Source organism: Larus michahellis, chromosome 2 (assembly GCF_964199755.1).
Source record: "Larus michahellis chromosome 2, bLarMic1.1, whole genome shotgun sequence".
In the NCBI taxonomy this organism is placed as follows: Eukaryota; Metazoa; Chordata; class Aves; order Charadriiformes; family Laridae; genus Larus; species Larus michahellis.
In genome coordinates, this window is record NC_133897.1 from 70,404,101 (window position 1) to 70,423,007 (window position 18,907).

The window sequence follows — 18,907 nt, forward strand, 5'->3', positions numbered from 1 at the left end:
GGGTGAAGTCTAGACACAAACTTGAATCTACTTTTTGGTGAAAATCCACACATTTTCGTATTTGGTGCTAATTCAAGACTTTTTACAAACACTGAATTTATTTAAAACACCAAAAAAAAAAGAAAAAAAAAAAGACATACACATTTGGTAAAGTGCTTAGTTCAGACTCCAATTGCAGACAAAAGACAGAGTAAAGACAAGAGCCCAGAGACTGAGGTATAAAATTACAGATAAGTACCAAATACACTCAGCAATTTCTTAGCAGAAAATGTTGTAAGGATTTTAAACAGATGACATCTGCATTTGCAGTAGTCAGACTGACAGAACAGATGTACTAAAACCCATTAAAAAAAAGCCTAAATCTGAAAGACTTGTCATGGTTTGTTAGGGCCACAATTTGCACATCTGCAAAATGAGCTCAACAAAGTCTCTCTCTGAGAAACAAAAGTGCATTTTCAGAAAAAAAAAGGAACACATTCATGCTACAAAAAAAAGTGAGGGAGGTGTCACAGCTTACTTCATCATTACCTGCATTTTAAAAGTGAGTAGAAAAATGTACGTAAAAATAGCAAGTGGTTATTTTAAAATTGTTTATTAGTTGCCTTCAAATTCTAGTTTCAATAACTGGCAGGATGATGTGATAAAGACAATACTACTGCCACAAGGCTTGGGATAGTTTCAAAACTGCAGATTGTCTGGAAAAGCTGCAAATTTGATGATGACTCATTTAGCCCTTTATCTTTCAATGTGGACTTAATAACATTCAAGAGCTTACTATATGGACATCTTTCAGAATAAAAATATTTACAGTTACAAATTATTTACAGTTTTCAGAAGTTTCTTGATCATCCGAATAACAGTCTTTAGAAGCAAGGTTTAAGGAAGATATTTCTTCACTGCTCATTATTTCAGTCAAAAATTAGCTATTAGAAAATAGAGAAAATTTTCAAGCAGAAGACTTCTGGATGGCAATATACCCGCTTGCACAAGAAATACAGACGGAGACCCTGATAAACAGCTGACTGCCCACATAAGCTTTTATGGTATGCGTTATGATGCCCAGGATAAGAACAAGGTCACAAAAGAAGACTGGAACCTGGGAAATAAATTACCGCTTGTGAAATTGCTCAGAAAGGCAAGAGCAGCCATACTGAAACATATGGACAAAATTACATTGAGAAAGTTTCATTCAGACACTCAAATATTGCTGTAAAAACTAAGACTAACATGGATATACAGCACAGCTGGGAGGAGACAGTAGCTGAGTCCACTTTGCTCCCAGCCACACTATTTTACCCTGAAGCTGCCTGTCTAAACGGCCAAGCAGATACAGCTTGGCTGCCACTGCAACAAAAGAGACAAAAGTCATGGAGGATCAAAAGAAAACCAAGACAGTCACTGACGAATCCCCCCAGATCCTTAAAGACAGAACTAGAGGTGGCCTAGGAAGCTGCTGAAGCTACCATTTGTTGGTTTAACTCCTTGTAAAGCAACATGGAAGAAAGGAGCCTCCCTGAAGCCAGCTGTCCCAAAGGACTATATAACACCTTCTCTCAATTTGGACAGTATCTCCAGCTTCTTCAGACGTTCAGCAGTTTCTGTAATTCATGGGCAATTAAGATTTGAGTTTATCCCCAAGTGATTAATCTCCTTCCAGGCTTGTGATTTATTTTCCACTGCACTCATTTGCTCTTCTCTTTTACTTTCTTTTTCCAACTGAGTGTAATTACGTATCTACATATGCTGAAAAATTGATACTCGATTACGACTAAAAGTACTGGAGACTAGGAAAGGCTTACTGGAGGCTTACAGTCTCATTTTAATGGAGAAGAGGAAGTAGTGCAAAAAAGAATAGAACTTTCTGCCTGACAGAGCCGAGGCTCTCCCGCTCTGGCAGCCCAAGTTTGCTGGCTTTCAGATGATATTGGAAATCTCAGATGTTTCCAGTAGGAATTATGAGACAACCTCAAGTGAACAGCAGCAGCCACCCACAATTAATATTATGCTTCTATCTCGGAACACAAACAAAAACAAATTGCAAGGCAAACTGAGCTTTCCCTCAGCATTATGCTATTTCCCGAAACAGAAAGGTATAGTGTTTCAGCCTACATTTAAATTTCTCTATTTTTATTATTCATCTAGATTTTGATTTTACAATTAGCTTATCTTATCAAGCAGCACTAATAGGGAAAGATTTATATAAACTTTGATGAACATCATAATTGCTTCACAAACCAAAAAGGTAAAAAAAAAAGAGTAGTATGGTCAACAACAGCAAACAAGAAATTTGGAAAACACATTACCAGTCTAAGGATTTTTTAATGGGTATATATTCACATTGCTGATTATTCAAGTAATTACAGACTATGACATTCAGATCTCAGGTTTCTTTAACTAAAATATATTCCAATTGTTTGCTTTTATCAGCAAAAGTAAATTCCAGGGGATTAAGTTCCAAAACTTGGAGATAATTAAAGCAGTCTTGCTCTTTTTGCACCTACAAACATCACCTTTCAGAAATCTAATTTATGCTGAATCTTGGAAGTTGAGATCACTTGAAAAACAACTCACATTTTGATATAATGACACCACAATTAAAAGGCTTTCTGATATAAGACTAAATTGGTCTCTGGATTAAATTTTCTTAGCAGCAATTTCTAAAGCTCCTGTATTAATAGTTGCAAACAAGTTGAAATTAATATCTCATCCAGAAATCAGTCTTGGGAACAGTCCTTCCAGACTGCTGCATTAGTCCCTAAAGAATACAGATTAGGGGACTAGTCCCTACAACTATGTACAAGTTGAACACCTTCTAAATTAATCAGCACATCCTCATTTCCTTTATGCTGTTGCTCTCTAGAATATTTTACAAATATATTTTCATTAATTATATAGCTATATACACATATATTAGATCTGTAGATCAGCTACCGACCTATCAACTGCACCACAGTATTTTTCTGAATACTTGAACTTAAGTGAGTTTCAACAACAACAACAAGTAACTGCTCTGGAGAACTCTGCCTTCTCTGTATGGCATTCTGTGCTCAGCAGGATATGAATAAATATCCACCTTCAGGAGATACCTCTGCAATCACTCCTGGCTCTCCAGAGGAAGCAAAGTTGTTTGCCCCTTCTGGAAGAAAAAAGCCCCTGAGTGTTTTCTTGGCCTGACTGATAAAAGAAAGATTCAGGAATCACTTGGTATCTTTGGGGTTCCAAACCCAAAAAGATGACATGGCTTATTCTTTTCCTTCTTCCCTTCATTTTTACCTGCTGTACTTCATTTTTATTTTCTTAGATGTTTGAATTCAAGTTAGTAAGCACTTAACTGATAACCATACAATTACTTCTTCAGCAGGTTAGCCTATAGAATTACTGGTTTAATAGAGTTTTAGGTGGATATACTACCAGAGCAGATGTCAGATTTTAGACATGAATGTGCCATTACGAATCTACTGATAAGACCCTGTAACACTTTGTGTAGGAAGCTTCTAGATGACTTTATGGCTCTACGAACAGTGAAAGGAGATATAGGAGGTTCTACTTTAATTTTATTTTTCCTTTTTGATAAATAGAAGATGGAAATAATCCCTTTTGGCTATTAAAGTAGTTCAAACACGTATTTAATTTTAGCTATTCTGGCTCTAGGCTTTGCAGTTGTCTGCAGCGATGTTAAGTCCTGGCAATCTTTGTGCTGAGATCTTTATGGGAATATCTATATGGGAATGTAATAGCTGGCTGCTGCCATAAGAGGAGAGACTACAAATGAAGACACTATGATCTTAAGTGCAAAAGGAAAGAAAAATTATTAGTTTTACAGATGTGCACATGTTCAAATATCCAAAACATTTTCTCTGCCTTGCATAGCTTCCTCATCCTGCTGCCATATGGTAGAAAGAATTTTCCATCTCGGTGTTTGCAGACTGTTTTCTAACAGGAACTACTAGATAATTTGGTAGTTTCTTAATAAGCAGGATAAATAAAGTTTATTATTATTTAAAAATAAGACATCAAGCCAATTATTTCTTCCTTGTTAAGTTCATTACAAAAAAAGCCTGTGGAAAAAGACGTATGTCATAGATTACTGTATATTCAATGACCAGCTGTTTTAAATTTGGATATTAAGTAATTCACTCTTTTCTGTGTGCAAGAGCTGAATGATTTAATAAATTCCCATATGCCCCAACATGTGCCAGCTTTACTAGGCTATCGAAAATCCAGCTGCTGTTATGATAATAGCTGCCAACGCTAAAACTACTGAAGAGAACAACGAATCAAGTTTCAAGTCAACTAAAACATAAACTGACACAATTCCTACTTAAGATATGTGGGAATACAATATAGCTGTTAATTAAAAACTAACACTGACCCATAGTCACATAAAACCTAAGTGCCAATAATTCATGTGCATTGTTTAGGGCGGAAAATTAATGCCCAATCAACCTGCCTGGAGACAAGGAGCTCCATTTCCATTAGTAGTTGTAGATGCATAGAAACGTCCAATAAACTACACATACAGTTTGCAAAATAGATTCTATTCTAATGCAGTTTGCTTTTCTTTCTTACATATCATAATTCCCATACAGCTCTTGCATGACATGTTTTACATAGCTAGACTGCCAGATTTTTCAATGATCATGAAAAATTGATTATGAAAATTTGATTCGTTTACGTACAAGTATTTTAATGTAACTCAAGAGTCAAAGGTACAACTCCACCACCCTTAAGTCATTAAAACAAGCACGCAAACGGTAAAAAAGCAGATGAAGAGAGAAAGTAGCCAAACAAGGTGACAGAAATAATTCTCCAGACAGCTATTTTTAGGAAAATTGGTGCAGAAATATCCATCAAAATATGTCAATATTAAATTTTAAAAGCTAAGAAAAGACCTCAAGTGAACTTCCTTTTTCAGGCCAGCATAAGTAAACAATACATTAGGATACACACTTTTATTTCTCACAATTAACTCTGTTGTTAAGGGAAATAATTTTGAAATTATCCTAGAAAACATCAGTCTCATAAACAAGTTTAAAGTATTACTATATTGATGTAAATGTACATCAGCTATAGGACATAAACCACTTCTTATTCAAAAAAAACCCAACCAACCCATTCGCATTTGTTGGAGCTGGATCATCTCTCCAGTGCACAAAGCATACAATGCTCAAAAGCCACAATAAAGAAGACTTCAATAACTTTAACTTCAAGCAGTCTATATATAGTAGTTTAAGCATAAAAAACAATTTAAGAATGTATTATTTGAAAAAGATTAGGAATATACTGACAAATTAAAAGCATGTCATGCAGAGACTTAAGATGCTTATAAAAGCTCAAGCAAAGGGGCAAACCACATCAAGGAGCTTACAGAAAACTCAAAGACTTTGAAAGCTTAAAGCAGCTCATTCCTTTTCATACCTGAATTATGAAATTGCAAGTAATTGTGTTTTCAGCCACATGTTCTTGACATTGAAAAAAACCTAACACTGTTATTTTCTCAAAAAGTGGTAGACTTACTTTTCTTTAAGGAAATCCACTACTTGTTTGAAGTCTGCCACGCAGTATTCTCTTTTCATGTCCATGAGCACACTGTCAGAGGCTGACTGGACTGGTATGTGCAGAAAAGCATATACTCTTGGATGATTGAGAATCTTCGCCATTTCCTAAGAGTTATTCAAAAAGAAAAAAAAGCATTAAAACATTATAGAAACAATACACAAAACTCCTTTAAATTAATATATGGGGTCAGTATCAGTAGTAATGCTTCCGAAGCCCAAACAATACCAAGCTGCGGTGTTTCAGTTTGAAACAGTAGGGACAGATGAAATTAGGAAGCAACTTTGTTTTTAAAGAAAATAAGAAGAAAGCTATGGGATTGCATTTCATTTGGGATAGGGACAATGACATTCCCTACATAGTACTGGTTATCCAATTAAGAGAAATTTTTAGAGGCAATGTATTGTGAAAGTTGGTGCTTTCAGACACTGGATTTTCCGATTTCAGAAGATGGCAAGGGTTAGCTACTTTCTTGTCAGAGTCAAATAAGTTCTCAGATACAAATAATGTCTCTAATTGGAGTATTCTTAAAGTTGGCCATTTGCCAATTGAAGTATAGCTGGCCATTTCTAAACCTGCTCCAATACAGGTCTGAAATATGCTACCTGTGTCATTTCAGAGATAAGACTCCAGGAATTAAGTGTTTGGCTATAAAATGGATAGAATTAATCAGGGGGCAGCTAAAAGCAGGGTGACAGCTTGAAAACAGACAGAGATGTTATACATTTTGTGCAAATACAAACAGTCAGAAAGAAAACAAAGTAAAGGTAATAGCAAAATGCAAACAAACCCCTCAATCAAAGCCAAACCAAATCCCTGACTGAAGCTCGGCACGGAACATGAAATGGAGAGTAGAACATGGTGGTCACATTTCTTTCATTTTTGTTATTTACACAATTAAGGACATAAAGTCTAGCAAGAAAGTTTAAATATTTTTTAAAAGTTGAGACAAAAAGGCATCTAGATTGTGTGCAATATGGTACAGTACAGCCTGTTAATCTTTACCCTGCAAAAAATAAGTGAACTTGGACAAAGAACCATATTCCACACACAACCAGGTTTTCACTTAAGGTTTTCCCTTTCTCGCCATGCAGTGAGGATACAGGACATGGCCTGGGAGCAAGCGCTGCACTGCCTGCTCTTCTGCCATGTGCATTGTGCACGCTCCAGTCAGGCTCACTCACACAGTTTCTCCCGTTTTCTTTGACAGCATAGATATCCTGTCTGACAACACATACTGCTGCCCCATTTAGTTGTTAAGTTGCAACTATTTACAGATTCTTTCCAGATCATTAATCAGCAATATTAGTCACACGTCTAGATTTTCTCTCTGTGTTCTACAAGGTTGGCCTAGATTGTTCAAAGAGAAGGTAAAAACCCTCGTGCCTTTTAACTTTCAGGTACCTGTCTTATAAAAGCACTGATTTTTAGAGCAAGAAGAAAAAAATGCACTCTGAACACATAATTTTCATCAGACAAACATATGCATTTGAAACCTGAACTCTCTCAAATCACTTTTAAAAGCAGTTTTGAAAGTTTCTGTCTAAGATCCTATTGCGTAAATGTCTAAGAGAAGTGGTTACATTATTCAGTGGAATATCTATCTCACGTATGTAAAATAAACATTATAGTAATAACTATACTGATAATGGAGGGCATACAATTTGATGCACAGAAAGGCTGTGTGCAGTGAACCCGGCTCTCAGTGGAAGCTGTGGTTAGCTGGCTTCATGAATAAAAGAGTAAAGAAAAGGCCACCGTGCATCCATGCAAATTTTATGTGTCCATTTCAAATGGAACCATTTGCCTATGCCCTTAATAATTTTAGATGTTCAGCTAGCATGTATTTTCAAAATGAAACGGCATAGAACATAATCTGTAAAATAACGTAACAAAACGAGGAAAACATTCCTTCTCCTTTAAGCTTTAGAAAATACTGTAAACTTAGTTTATATGAAGCATTCTAGTAGTCACCTGTGATTTTTTTGCTTATCAATAATAAAATATGTTTCTAAATCATGAGAAATGGCAAAAGGGCTGGAACATAAGCTATGTACCACAAGCCTATTATTCTGCTTATCTCAGTTCAAAGCACTTCATTCAATCCTCAATATGATATAAGAAACCAATAAAAGGCAAGTTTCATAACATGTTTCTGAATCTGCCAAGTTCTTAAAAATAACTCACCCTACAACATAGGGAAGAAAAATAATTCTTTCTCACTCCCCTCAAATTTGGCATCTTCTGAATAACAGCCTCTTTAATATGTGATCACTTTGTGAATTCTTTTTGAAAGTAATAAACTATCTATCAGAATTTCTAGCTCCAAAAGTGCTATCTTATTCCAGCTTTTGTAAGGCTGAGAATCATTTGATAGGAAAAAAACCAGATTTTTATTCCAAACAAATACAGAGAATATTATGTTTAAAATTTTAAGATTTTTTTCTTTTGCCTTTGCATTCATACTAAACAACACTTAAATTTTTTAACCTTAAAATAGGGATTGATTCTTTCCATGATAGCAACTACTTTTAAATTGTGTACAAAACTAGCCACACATTGCAGGCTAGTGGGAACTAATAAAAACCCCCGTAACTACATTCTATTCACCTGCGTTAAAGATACCATTCATAGTAAAGAATGAGAAACTACCTTGTTTTACCACAGTTTTCGTTTTCAAAGTCACAAGTTCAGAAGTTCTCTAGTTACATGAAAATGTTAGTTTCATTTGTCTTCCTCTCTTCTTTGCCTTAGAAAATGAAAAATTTGCTGCAAAGTATGAAAAGTGAAGACCAAATCCTAAAATCTTAAAAAGTGTTTTCCTATCTAGAGGATCTCAAAAAAACCCACTCAACCAAAGCCACGAGTTCCTTATCTTATGGTAACATGCAGAATCCTGTTGGTCTCACATTTGATCTCCTTCAGCGGGATGTGGCCAAGAGGGAGCTTTCAATTACACTCCGTGGAAGAGGAACTAAACCAACAGCGTTCAGCAGCCATAGTTAAACAAGGCTCTAGGCAGAATCGCTTCTCCTAGTTATCCCCAATATAAAAAAAAAAAAAAAAAAAAAAAAAGAAATCATGTGGCTTCTGCAACCACTTTTGTCAATATCTTTTAGGATTAAGAGAACAACTGCAGTCATTTAAAGTAATTTCCCTTGGTTCTGTCCTAATAGGACACAAAATGCCTAGCATTAATTAACTCAAATTTTCAACTGCCACGACAGGTCCCTGTATGCAGTAAGAGCCATGAAAGTAAGCTGAATAACATTATTGCTAATTCCACTGCATCATTTTGTTTTAGAAAGAGGCACATCAGTCCCTCAAGATCAAAGAACATCCATTCTTTAGAAACTGAATTGCTTGTCACACGTATCAGAAATACGCATACAACACACAAGTTACGTATCTGGAAACCCTAATACAGCCTAATTATTGGGGTTTCAGGTATATTCTGGACACTCAAAGCTCCTTCTAGAGAAGAGGCGTTTGCAAACAACTCGTTCTACTGTGAAGTCCCTTCTTTGCTTACTTTCTACATCTCAAGCTACACAAAATATGCTACCTGTGCTTTAAGCACTGAAGCTCAATCGAGTATTTATTTAATACTTACAATACTTATAATAATATTTATAAATAAAATTCCTTTATTTTCAGGCATCGATCTGAATCAAAGACCCCAATGATAAATTCACTTCCCAAGAAGTACTTCAGGATCATTATTATCAACTTGGTGAATTTAACAGAATACAGATTATTAGCACAAACCAAATAAACACAAGACAGAAATACCCGATGATTCAGTGTTTTTTTGTCATTCATTTTCTAAGTACCACTAGTGTTTTTTAACTTACCTTTTAGAACCAGAAACTTGGAGTAAGCAGTTCAGAAGGAAACAGAATAACAAACTAAACAAAAGTTTTGCATTATTACTTCAGAAACCTGGATAAACCAATCTTCCAAACTTTGTAAGTGTTCAGGTTTTTGAGGGATATTAGTCGTTAAGCGTAAGTAACACAGGTATAAATACCACAGTCTAACCCAGAACTTGAAGGTAAGACTGTTTCAGTCTTATCTGTTATCCTCCCTACACCTAAATGTACACAGAAGTACTTTACCACATAGGTTTGTTCAGCTATGCACTAAAAACAGTCATACTTAGTCAATGCTGACAGATTTTCCCATACCACAGATTACACACAGAATACCAGATTTCATCACTTAATAAAACTATTAGTTAGTATCCCAGAGAGAACTTGAAGGACATCATGGGCTAATGCATAATTGTACTTTACAGTGTCTCAACATTCTAAGCTTAACATCTGTTTCCTGTTGTTTTTTATATTTTTATCTTTTTTTTTTTTTTAACAAAGTGCTTTGCATTACTAGATATAATTACATATTTCAGTTAGAAGTAAAAATGTAATATAGAATTTTATTTCCATCTGGAAATAATAAAGGAACAACTTTTTGAAATTAGGCAACTGTGAAAGAAAACTTCTGTCTTTAATCATGACTGAAACAGCTGATTGCCTTTTCCCCCTGTTCCCTAGAATCTAATAATGCATATATGAACGAAGGGAAGCACTACACAAAAATGACATTTCATGTAGGAATGAAAAGGTCAGAGAGTAGCACAATTTGGTCTAAGATGACTTTACAAAAAATAAAAGTCATCTACATTTGGAATCTAACAATGTATGTGAAATATCTTTTAGGGTACCGATCACATAGGAAATAATTTTTTTCCAGTTCTTAGCAGCTGGAGTACATCAGAACACAAGGCATATTGCCAGAAAGATTTTTATCTAGTCAGTATATTTTATCCCAGCAATTACAACACAAATTTAACCATCTAACCAGAAAATCAATCCTTCTGTTTGTAATGACACCACGTGCAACCATAGAGAATCACAAAGACAATAAACATCAATATCTGTGCATCTTTATGTCAGTACCAGCAAGCTGTTCAGACAGTGATTCTTTCCCCTAACCTAAAGTAGGCAAAAATCCAGTATTTGAATTCTGCCTCGTGTCTGAGTCATGATGTTCTGAATAACTTGCTCCCTAGCAAAAGGATTTTGTCCTCTGCCAACAGCGAAGCCCAAAGAAATGCTCATCCATATGGAAACATGACAAAATGGCACTCCCTCAAAACTTCTTCCCCTTGTGGCAGATGTTAGTTTGGGATATGTCACAAGGGGTGTCTGCTGACTGTTGTCTTTCAGAAGCCCAGTGGTGCCACCACCAGCATGGTCTGGATAAAAACCAAGTGGCCGTGGTCCATTTTATAAATTCCTCTGCTGTAGTGCAGCTCAGGAACAGATGTGATCTAGCGATGCAGGCATGGCAACAATGACACAGTATGATTGAGTCTGGAAAGCCTGTAACAGTTTTGTTAAAACTAATGAAGAGGGAACCTCCTCCCACTTCCCGCCCACCATGAGTAATGGGGCTGTAAAAAACAAAGAACGTGTAGGATATATAATCGCACACCTCCCCAAGGAGACTGGTTGGAAAGCAATGCCTCCCCCTCATCTGTATATGAAGTGGGGGAGATGTAATGAAGCCATATGATGGACAAGCTTAGCGGCAACCCATACCCCATGCAATACAACGTGACATGCTCAGGTCTTTATCCTATCATTAGGATGAAGGGAGGTCACACTGGAGCAGCTAGAAGCCCGCACGATTCTGACCAATGTAATCTGAACCTCAAAATCAAATCTTTAGGCTGCCAGATGGAGGGCAAAAATCTGTTTTGTCATATGAGAAAAATGCCTTCTACATTACCAAACAAAAAACTGGTATTAGCTCAGGCCACCCTTAGAAGTGGATAGAAACCAGACTGCAAGCCGTGATTTGCTGATAGCAGAACGAGCCGTGAGAGCCATATGCTCGGCCTTAGCTGTTCCCAGCTGTTCTCCTAGGTGTGGGATCTCTCTACTGCTTCCAACCTCATAAAATAGACAACCCGAGCTAGCTAAGCAATTTTTCCTCCCTTGTGGCTACATATTAAGCCTGATCTCTTAAAAACAAACCAACCCAAATGAAAACCGTCCACACGCCTTCAAAAACTTGCCACATCTTCTTCTATTAAAAATGAGTACAGGCTAACAGGAGTTCTTGCAAAAAAAGTGATATTGAGATAATACTACAATATAATACTGTGAATGAATGGCACACCCCACCAGAGTTCATCTGCACCACGACGAATCAGTGCCAGGAAGCCTCCCTATTGTTTCCCTCTATTTCAAACAAGCAAGTACAGTATCTTAAATAGCACCTGCTTTAGCAGGTTACAGAGGATGCAAAACAGTGGACGGTTTTAATCAAAACCTAAACCTTTAGGCACAGGCAAACACTTTCTTACTTTTGTAGATATCCAATTCACTAGGATAAATTTCAAAGGAAAACTGAAGTATTTAAAAAAACACGATGACAAGATTGATATCACAGAATCTTCAGCAGGCTCTTGCACGTTTAACATAACTAAACTAATTGAATTCATAGACTGGGTAGAAGATATTTTATGTCTTTTCCTCAATTCACAATTGTATAGAATTATGTGCAGTTTTATTGAACTTTCTAGAACACATTATACTTCCTTTTTCTCATTTTTAAAGAATAATCACCTCAATTAAAAAAAAAAAAAATCAAACTTTTTTTAAGCAAATGCCAAAGCCTAATGAAGCAAGCAGTCTTACTGAAGATTATGTAGATGATGTTGCATAGCATAGTGCATTCACAAAGCATAGTGAATGTGACAGCTCATCTATCAAAGAAAACAAAGAGGTTTATCCATCTAAACTAAATAGAAGCTTTTCGAACAGCATGTAGAGTAGTTGGTAGAACTTCACTTATTGTAATACAAATAACTAGGAAAGCAAGATCTTATTTGTTTTTCAATGAAAGCAGAAATATTAAAAGAAGATGGCACTGTTTGTTATGCAAGCTATATATTTGACAATAGCTTTTACCCCAATGCCTTGAAGCATATGGCAACTGATAAAATTCCCACTTTATTTAGCAAAAATGCAGTTTCGCACATACGTACTACCCATTCTTTGGACAAACTGCTCAACTAATGGTGATTTTTATTTTCTGCTAGTAACCAGCCAACAAAGTAAGCCACAGCTCCAAAGGTCTGCTGGGATGAGACAGTATTATAAGTAATTGACAGACAACCTGACACTCAACACAAGATTGAGAATGGACCTGTCTGCATTTAAATACTCTTCATTCTTGTGATAACTAACAAGGAAGAGAAACATTCATATGAGCAAATCATAATTAAGGTACAGTTAACATGCACAGCTTTAACTGGTCAAGCAATGTGCTACTTAACATTAACCCCTTTTTGCAACATCGATTTTTATGCACAGATTATTAAATACAGCAGAGCACTAGATGCATGCATAAAATATTCTGTCTTGATGGAGAACTCAATCTTGCATAAATAAAAGCAGTTCATTCTCTGTGTTTCTCAAGCATTTTTTCTACTACTGTTACAAAGAGCAGGAGTTTCATTCCCAGCACCACAAATATTCCCTTCTACATTTTCTGGAAGCAAACCTTTATTGTTCATTCAAGTTCCCAAAACAACAACATCGTCAAGGTTTTGAAGATCACCCAGGATTCAAAAACACAACACAAAACCTTCAAGAAGAGTAAGCGGGATTCTTATTTTGACATTTATTAAGTCAAATCATATTTTACCAGCTGGCAGCAAACATGTCACCAAGCATTTATGGACATCGGGACCTGCTGAGTCCGAGATCTTAAAACTCTAGATTAGAGAAAGTGGTGTGACAAAATGTATTTCAAAGTACAGCAGAGACTCATCCCTTTCCTAACCCCGTAATACCCAAACATACATTCACTCTGGGGTGAGTTCACCACTGAAAATGTTCCCATGACACTATGTCTTATGGAGTAATTTCAAGGAAATGTGCTATATTTGGAAAACCCAAAGACAACACTTTAAGAGGAAGAACAGGAGAGCGAGTATTGTAGTACTAAAGAAGTAAAAAGCTGGAATACACAGAGAAAGCAAAGGTGCACACACAGCTTCCATAGGACAAATAAGCACTTAACATAATACCAAAGGAAACAGTAAGCATCCCTCCCCCCATCCTTTTCTCTTCTTTTTTAGAAGCCCACATGCAACTGCCTCTCTCCTCCTCCCCTTAATATCTAAGATTTCTTTCAATTTTACTGCTAGAAAGACAAACACAGTTTGCACAGAGACAACTATGTAATTACAGCAAGGGAAAGTTGCATGGTCCACCGACTACAAAACACTACAAAACTCTCAGTAATAAGAGGTCAGGGGCTTAACTATTCATTTATTTAAATGTATGCCACAGTTTTCATTTTTTCTGGTCAAATCAACAGATGTTAATTGGCATTTTGAAATGCAGCAGTCTATGAAAATGACAAAAATGTTACTAGAAACAAAGCAAACACATGCCCCAAAGGCCTTTTAGTTCCTGAAATCATGCTGCCCTCCTGTTTGCCGTTGAAGAATGCGTACATATTATTCCCTTTTCATAAATGCATTTCAAATCAGCTTACACTCTAGCTTACTCAAAACTTGAGCTTATGCACAATGCTTAAAAACACCGGATACACTCACAGGAAAAAAAGGACAATACGGAAAAAAGAAAAGTGAATTAGTAATTTAACTGTAATACGTATTTATGTGCTGTGTCAGGGCACACTTGAGGAAGCCATCTGTAGGATATCAGCTTCAGTGAGGTTAAGGAGCATGAACGCCAAGCTGACATGAAAAATCAAAGCAAAAGAGCAAAGAAATACTATTGTGACTCATGGTACGGTACACTTGGCACTCTTCATGCATTTAAAGACCCTGCCGCCATGCAGACTCCATCTCAATGGTTGGTGTATCACTCAAATGTCCTGAATTAATAACGGAGATAAAGCCCACAGATGGCATATGGTATGGTTTGAGACAGACTCATTTTGACAGGTGACAAAGACAACTACTCATCTAGTCATGTGAAATTAAGCACTTACGGGAATGACAGGTGTGAACTGCCTCCTTTATACAGATTTGGAAGCGTCCCATCACTCACAGACAGTGCTGTACTAAAATCCCAGAAAACTCTGGAAGTACAGTTAGTGTTAAATCTGCAAGGGAGGTAAACTAAGGCTGAAATGCGAGTCCCTGCCCTTTTACAGTCTGGATGACCTGCATTCCCTTCTGATTTGGACAGAGCCTCAGATACTGAACAAGAAAACAAAGTTAAAAACCAAAGGAAAAGTGAAATATATTCAAGGCAAAAATTAGTCTCTAACCTTATGCCCCTAACATGAATTCATTTCAACCTTCTACACGTTTGGCCTCATTTTTGACTTTTCAGACTATGTCCTGTTCACCATTTATCTACTATTATTTTTTTAATGGTTTTTTCCCAACCTTCCCTCTCCATCAGTAACTGCAAGTGGATGTAAAACACTGTCTCACTAGAGCGCTAGCCAATAACTCCGTAAGATGATTACAGAATAAATGCCTGGAGGTTACTTCTAAAGCAGGATGTATACCTTATGTCACTTTTGGTACATGTTGATACTATAGGACGATAACATCTTGGCCATCTGGCAGTCTGTGTAATTCGAACAGTAGCTCTGTGCAAATACAGATGGGTAAGAGTACACAAGGTAACTGTACACATAAGCATTCACTGCAGGTTTTGCTAGGACTCTAAAATAGATACTAATATTAACTTTTCCTTCACCTTTAACATTTTATAAAACAAACAAAAAAAAAATATCTGAGCTAAAATGTTTTTCCCTGACCAAAGTTCATGTCCATTTACTAAAATTCTCTGCCATGTAGATAAAATCCCAAGTTTTCCTCAATGCCATGTGGCATCAACATATTAAGAGAGGACAGACACAGGACAAGGACGCATATCTCAAAACCTCATTTTCAGACCCAACTTAAAATAAGCAAGCTATATGCTTCATGATGTATACATTCAAACAGATGGCTAGGACTGCGAGAGAGCACTTTAGAAAATGCAATACTATTTCCACTGGTTGGCCAGATCTACCAATGGTAGATCTACCAAGCCTTCCAGCATGAGCGCCTCAAGGGCAGTAACAAGCACTGGCACCTTTCCTTTGCCCCCTACTCTGTTCTAGTCCCACCACTCCTGACCCGAGGGAAGATCTCCTCCTCCTCCTTCTCATCCTCCTCCCCTTGTGCCGGCCTCCAGCATCAGCGGAGCAGCAGAGCTGTTGGCTGGCACTTCTTAGTGGATACCAAGAGACTGATTCTCAGATACAGAGGCAGATGAAATGCTCCCGAGTTGAGTGGCATTTTCTGTTCCTCCATTTTTATTTCCAGGGACCTGTGAGTGTGGGCACTATATTCACGAGTCAAAAGACTCCCAGGGCCAAAGCTCAGCCACAGACCTGGGCACACACTACAAAGGAAATGTTGCTGAGAGCTTAAACAGATCTCTGGTCATAATCCCATCCACTGTACATGTTCTAAGCAGACAATATCTCAGAGTATGTCTATGAAACACTTTTTTTCGAGGAAAAAGTAAGAACTTGTAATCACTTGTTGGCACTTGCAAATGAATTTCAATCTATAAGCAGTTTATGAAGCAGCTTATTCAAAAGTAAGCTAAGTATCTTTTAATGAAGGAGAAAGCTATTCCACCTATATACAGAAAATACATGTAGTATGAAAAAGTCATGTTACTTTAGTCAGTGGATACAAACTATTTTCCTGAGAATATCAAGACGCTAATTAATATGTAACTGAAGTACCTCATGTCTAGCTACATCTTAAAGATCCACCCGAGCAACACAAACAATATATGCTGGCAATATTTCAAAGGACTGAGATATGGGGCAAGGGGAGCAAAACCCAACACTCAAGACACCTCCCCTTTTATGGATGACTCGACACACTGCTAGAACACTATGTGCAACTTAGTCTTCAATTCTATATAAAGTGATATATTTTTAAATTTTTAGTCCTTTATTCAGTCATATCATCCATAGGTGCAACTTTCTCCTCATTCACGAGGACATCAGCATTGTCATTGTGCTCTGAGGAATTCTTTGCTTCTACTGCAGTTGCGCCATCTACAACTCACGGTATTAATCTGCACACTTCTGTTTTTTTATTTCCAATCTCTCATTCTGACAACTGAAAGGTACAGAATCTTCAGCAGAGAGTAAAAGAAATCTGACAATTCCAAGCACACGATCAAGCCAGCGACCTGATACTTTGAACGACCAGAGATTAAAATACATGGCTATTTGAAGGAAAGCAAATATTTGTGAAATGTTTTAAAAACTTATATTTAAGTACAAAACCAGTTCTAATGATAGAGGAGTTCAGGCAATACTACAGGTCAGTATTTTAAAAAATGTACATAATCTCTTTGGAAACTGGTATTTTTAAAACATTTAACTTACAACTGAGTCTTACTGGAGAAACCAAATGTATTTATATAAACTTTATTAGCTTTGGAGGTTACACGAATAAGACAGACATAAAACTAGCCAAACTTTTTACCTGCAGATAAGCTCCAATAAATATGGCAAAAACTGTAAATGAATCAAAATCATTGCTTTTAGGGTGATTCTCTAGGGAAGCTCTGTCCAGATCTTAAAATTAATTAATGCTTTTTACGTGACTGCTGTTCCTCTATGCCATTTATCAGACCATTTATCAGTTCGTTATTGAAGTGAAATAAACCCTTGCCTAGCAATTGCATATGTACAGCAGTATGCAATTGCTAAAAATGCCTGATTTTTAAAAAAGATACATGATTGGAACAACTTTTTCCATTTCATTGGATATAAAAAGTGACACACAATTAGTACATTTTCCCACGAAAAATATTTTCACAAAGCCAAATATCCCAGTTAGCAACATGACTTCTAACAAAATAAATTAATAAAATGCAGCACCTTTTAAAACAGCTAATGAAAGATGTTTGCAACCAATAACACAGCTTCATACCTTTATTAGGAGATAGCAGAACTACATCTGGATTTTATCCTAAACAACTGACATGAAGGTTAATCAACCCCTCATTTCATTTATTTAGTTTTTTAAACAAATCACAGTTTTACCCCTTCCTCAACTGGAAAGTTAAAAGCACATTCCCCATTAAAAGTTTATTTTGTCTGGTGAAAACGTATACAGGAGAATGCCAACATTCCCTAGTGATCTTTCAGATACAAGTCTGGTAAGCTTGGAAGAAGGGACTAGAGAAAAACGCACAAGGTAAAAAAAAATTTACAAATTTAGTTTGACAAATCATCAAAATTATTTCACAAAATTACAAGCTCAGAAATTCTTGATCATACATGAAACATAGAAATGTGACTAAATAACCCTTAAGAACATCATATAAACTACAAGCTGTATGAAACACTGAAGAGGACAAGCGACAGCGGATGTTGCTATTGTAGAAAAAGGCTGGTGTACATATAACACATGTTCTGCACAGCAACATTCAAGATACACATTTTCAATAGTCTTTCATGAATTCCTCTCACTCTGCCATCACACTTAAAGATCCATTTTAAAAGAGATTGGAGTACTTTTCCTGAATATGACTCAGGTCAAAAAGCTACCTATAGCACTTTCTAGAAAATTTAGAAACAGGAAGAACAGAGATCATAAATCAAAACCATTCACAGCTTCGTGACATGCTCACACTCATTAAAATGGCTACTGATTGAAGGGAAGCAATTTACTTTCCACCTTGCTCAGGTTATATCAAATTAAGACTACTACAGTACCCCTTAGCTGGGCAGAGAAATTTCTTACTTCCAGCAATTGATAATTTTTGTTTTTTTTTAAATCTTCTGACAGTACTCATAAGATGAGCAGCAGTGACAAAAGTAGCAGTCTATGCCAAAACACTTTTAATAATATGAGTTAAAAACAAAAGTGAAGACGCCAACTGAAAATTGCTAAAAACTTGATTTGCTTTTGTACAAGATGTTGAAAAATGTTAAAATAAAAAAAGAAGAAAAAGTTGTGACAGATATGAGAGTTTGACACAAATGCAAAGCTCTATAAAACACAACGAAATCACTTCCTAAAGATTTTTATTCAGTGTGTTGTTAAGAGTCTATCTTAGTGAAGCGTATGTTAGAGCAAAGAATAAAATAACAGCCCGGGAAATTTCCTGCAGTTTTCTGCAGCTTGTATTCTTTAGCTGACGAAGTGAAAAACTGCTTATTCCTATCAAGATGAGATTCCTCTAGCCCACGTGCTTCAGTAGGGAAAGATGCAGTTATGGCAAGCCTGGTGAGAAAATACTGTCTTTGACATCCTAAGAAAACA

The 18,907-nt window shown here is 36.4% G+C and overlaps 1 protein-coding gene across 13 annotated transcripts in view; it reads right to left on the reverse strand.

Moving 5' to 3' along the window:
* Positions 1-18,907, reverse strand: part of CDKAL1 (CDKAL1 threonylcarbamoyladenosine tRNA methylthiotransferase) — a 424,762-nt gene that overhangs the window by 138,293 nt on the left and 267,562 nt on the right. For all 13 annotated transcript variants that reach the window (XM_074575804.1, XM_074575806.1, XM_074575810.1 and 10 more), the window contains one exon: positions 5,518-5,663. In XM_074575804.1, the coding sequence (XP_074431905.1) occupies positions 5,518-5,663 (146 nt within the window). The remainder of the gene's footprint in view (positions 1-5,517; positions 5,664-18,907) is intronic.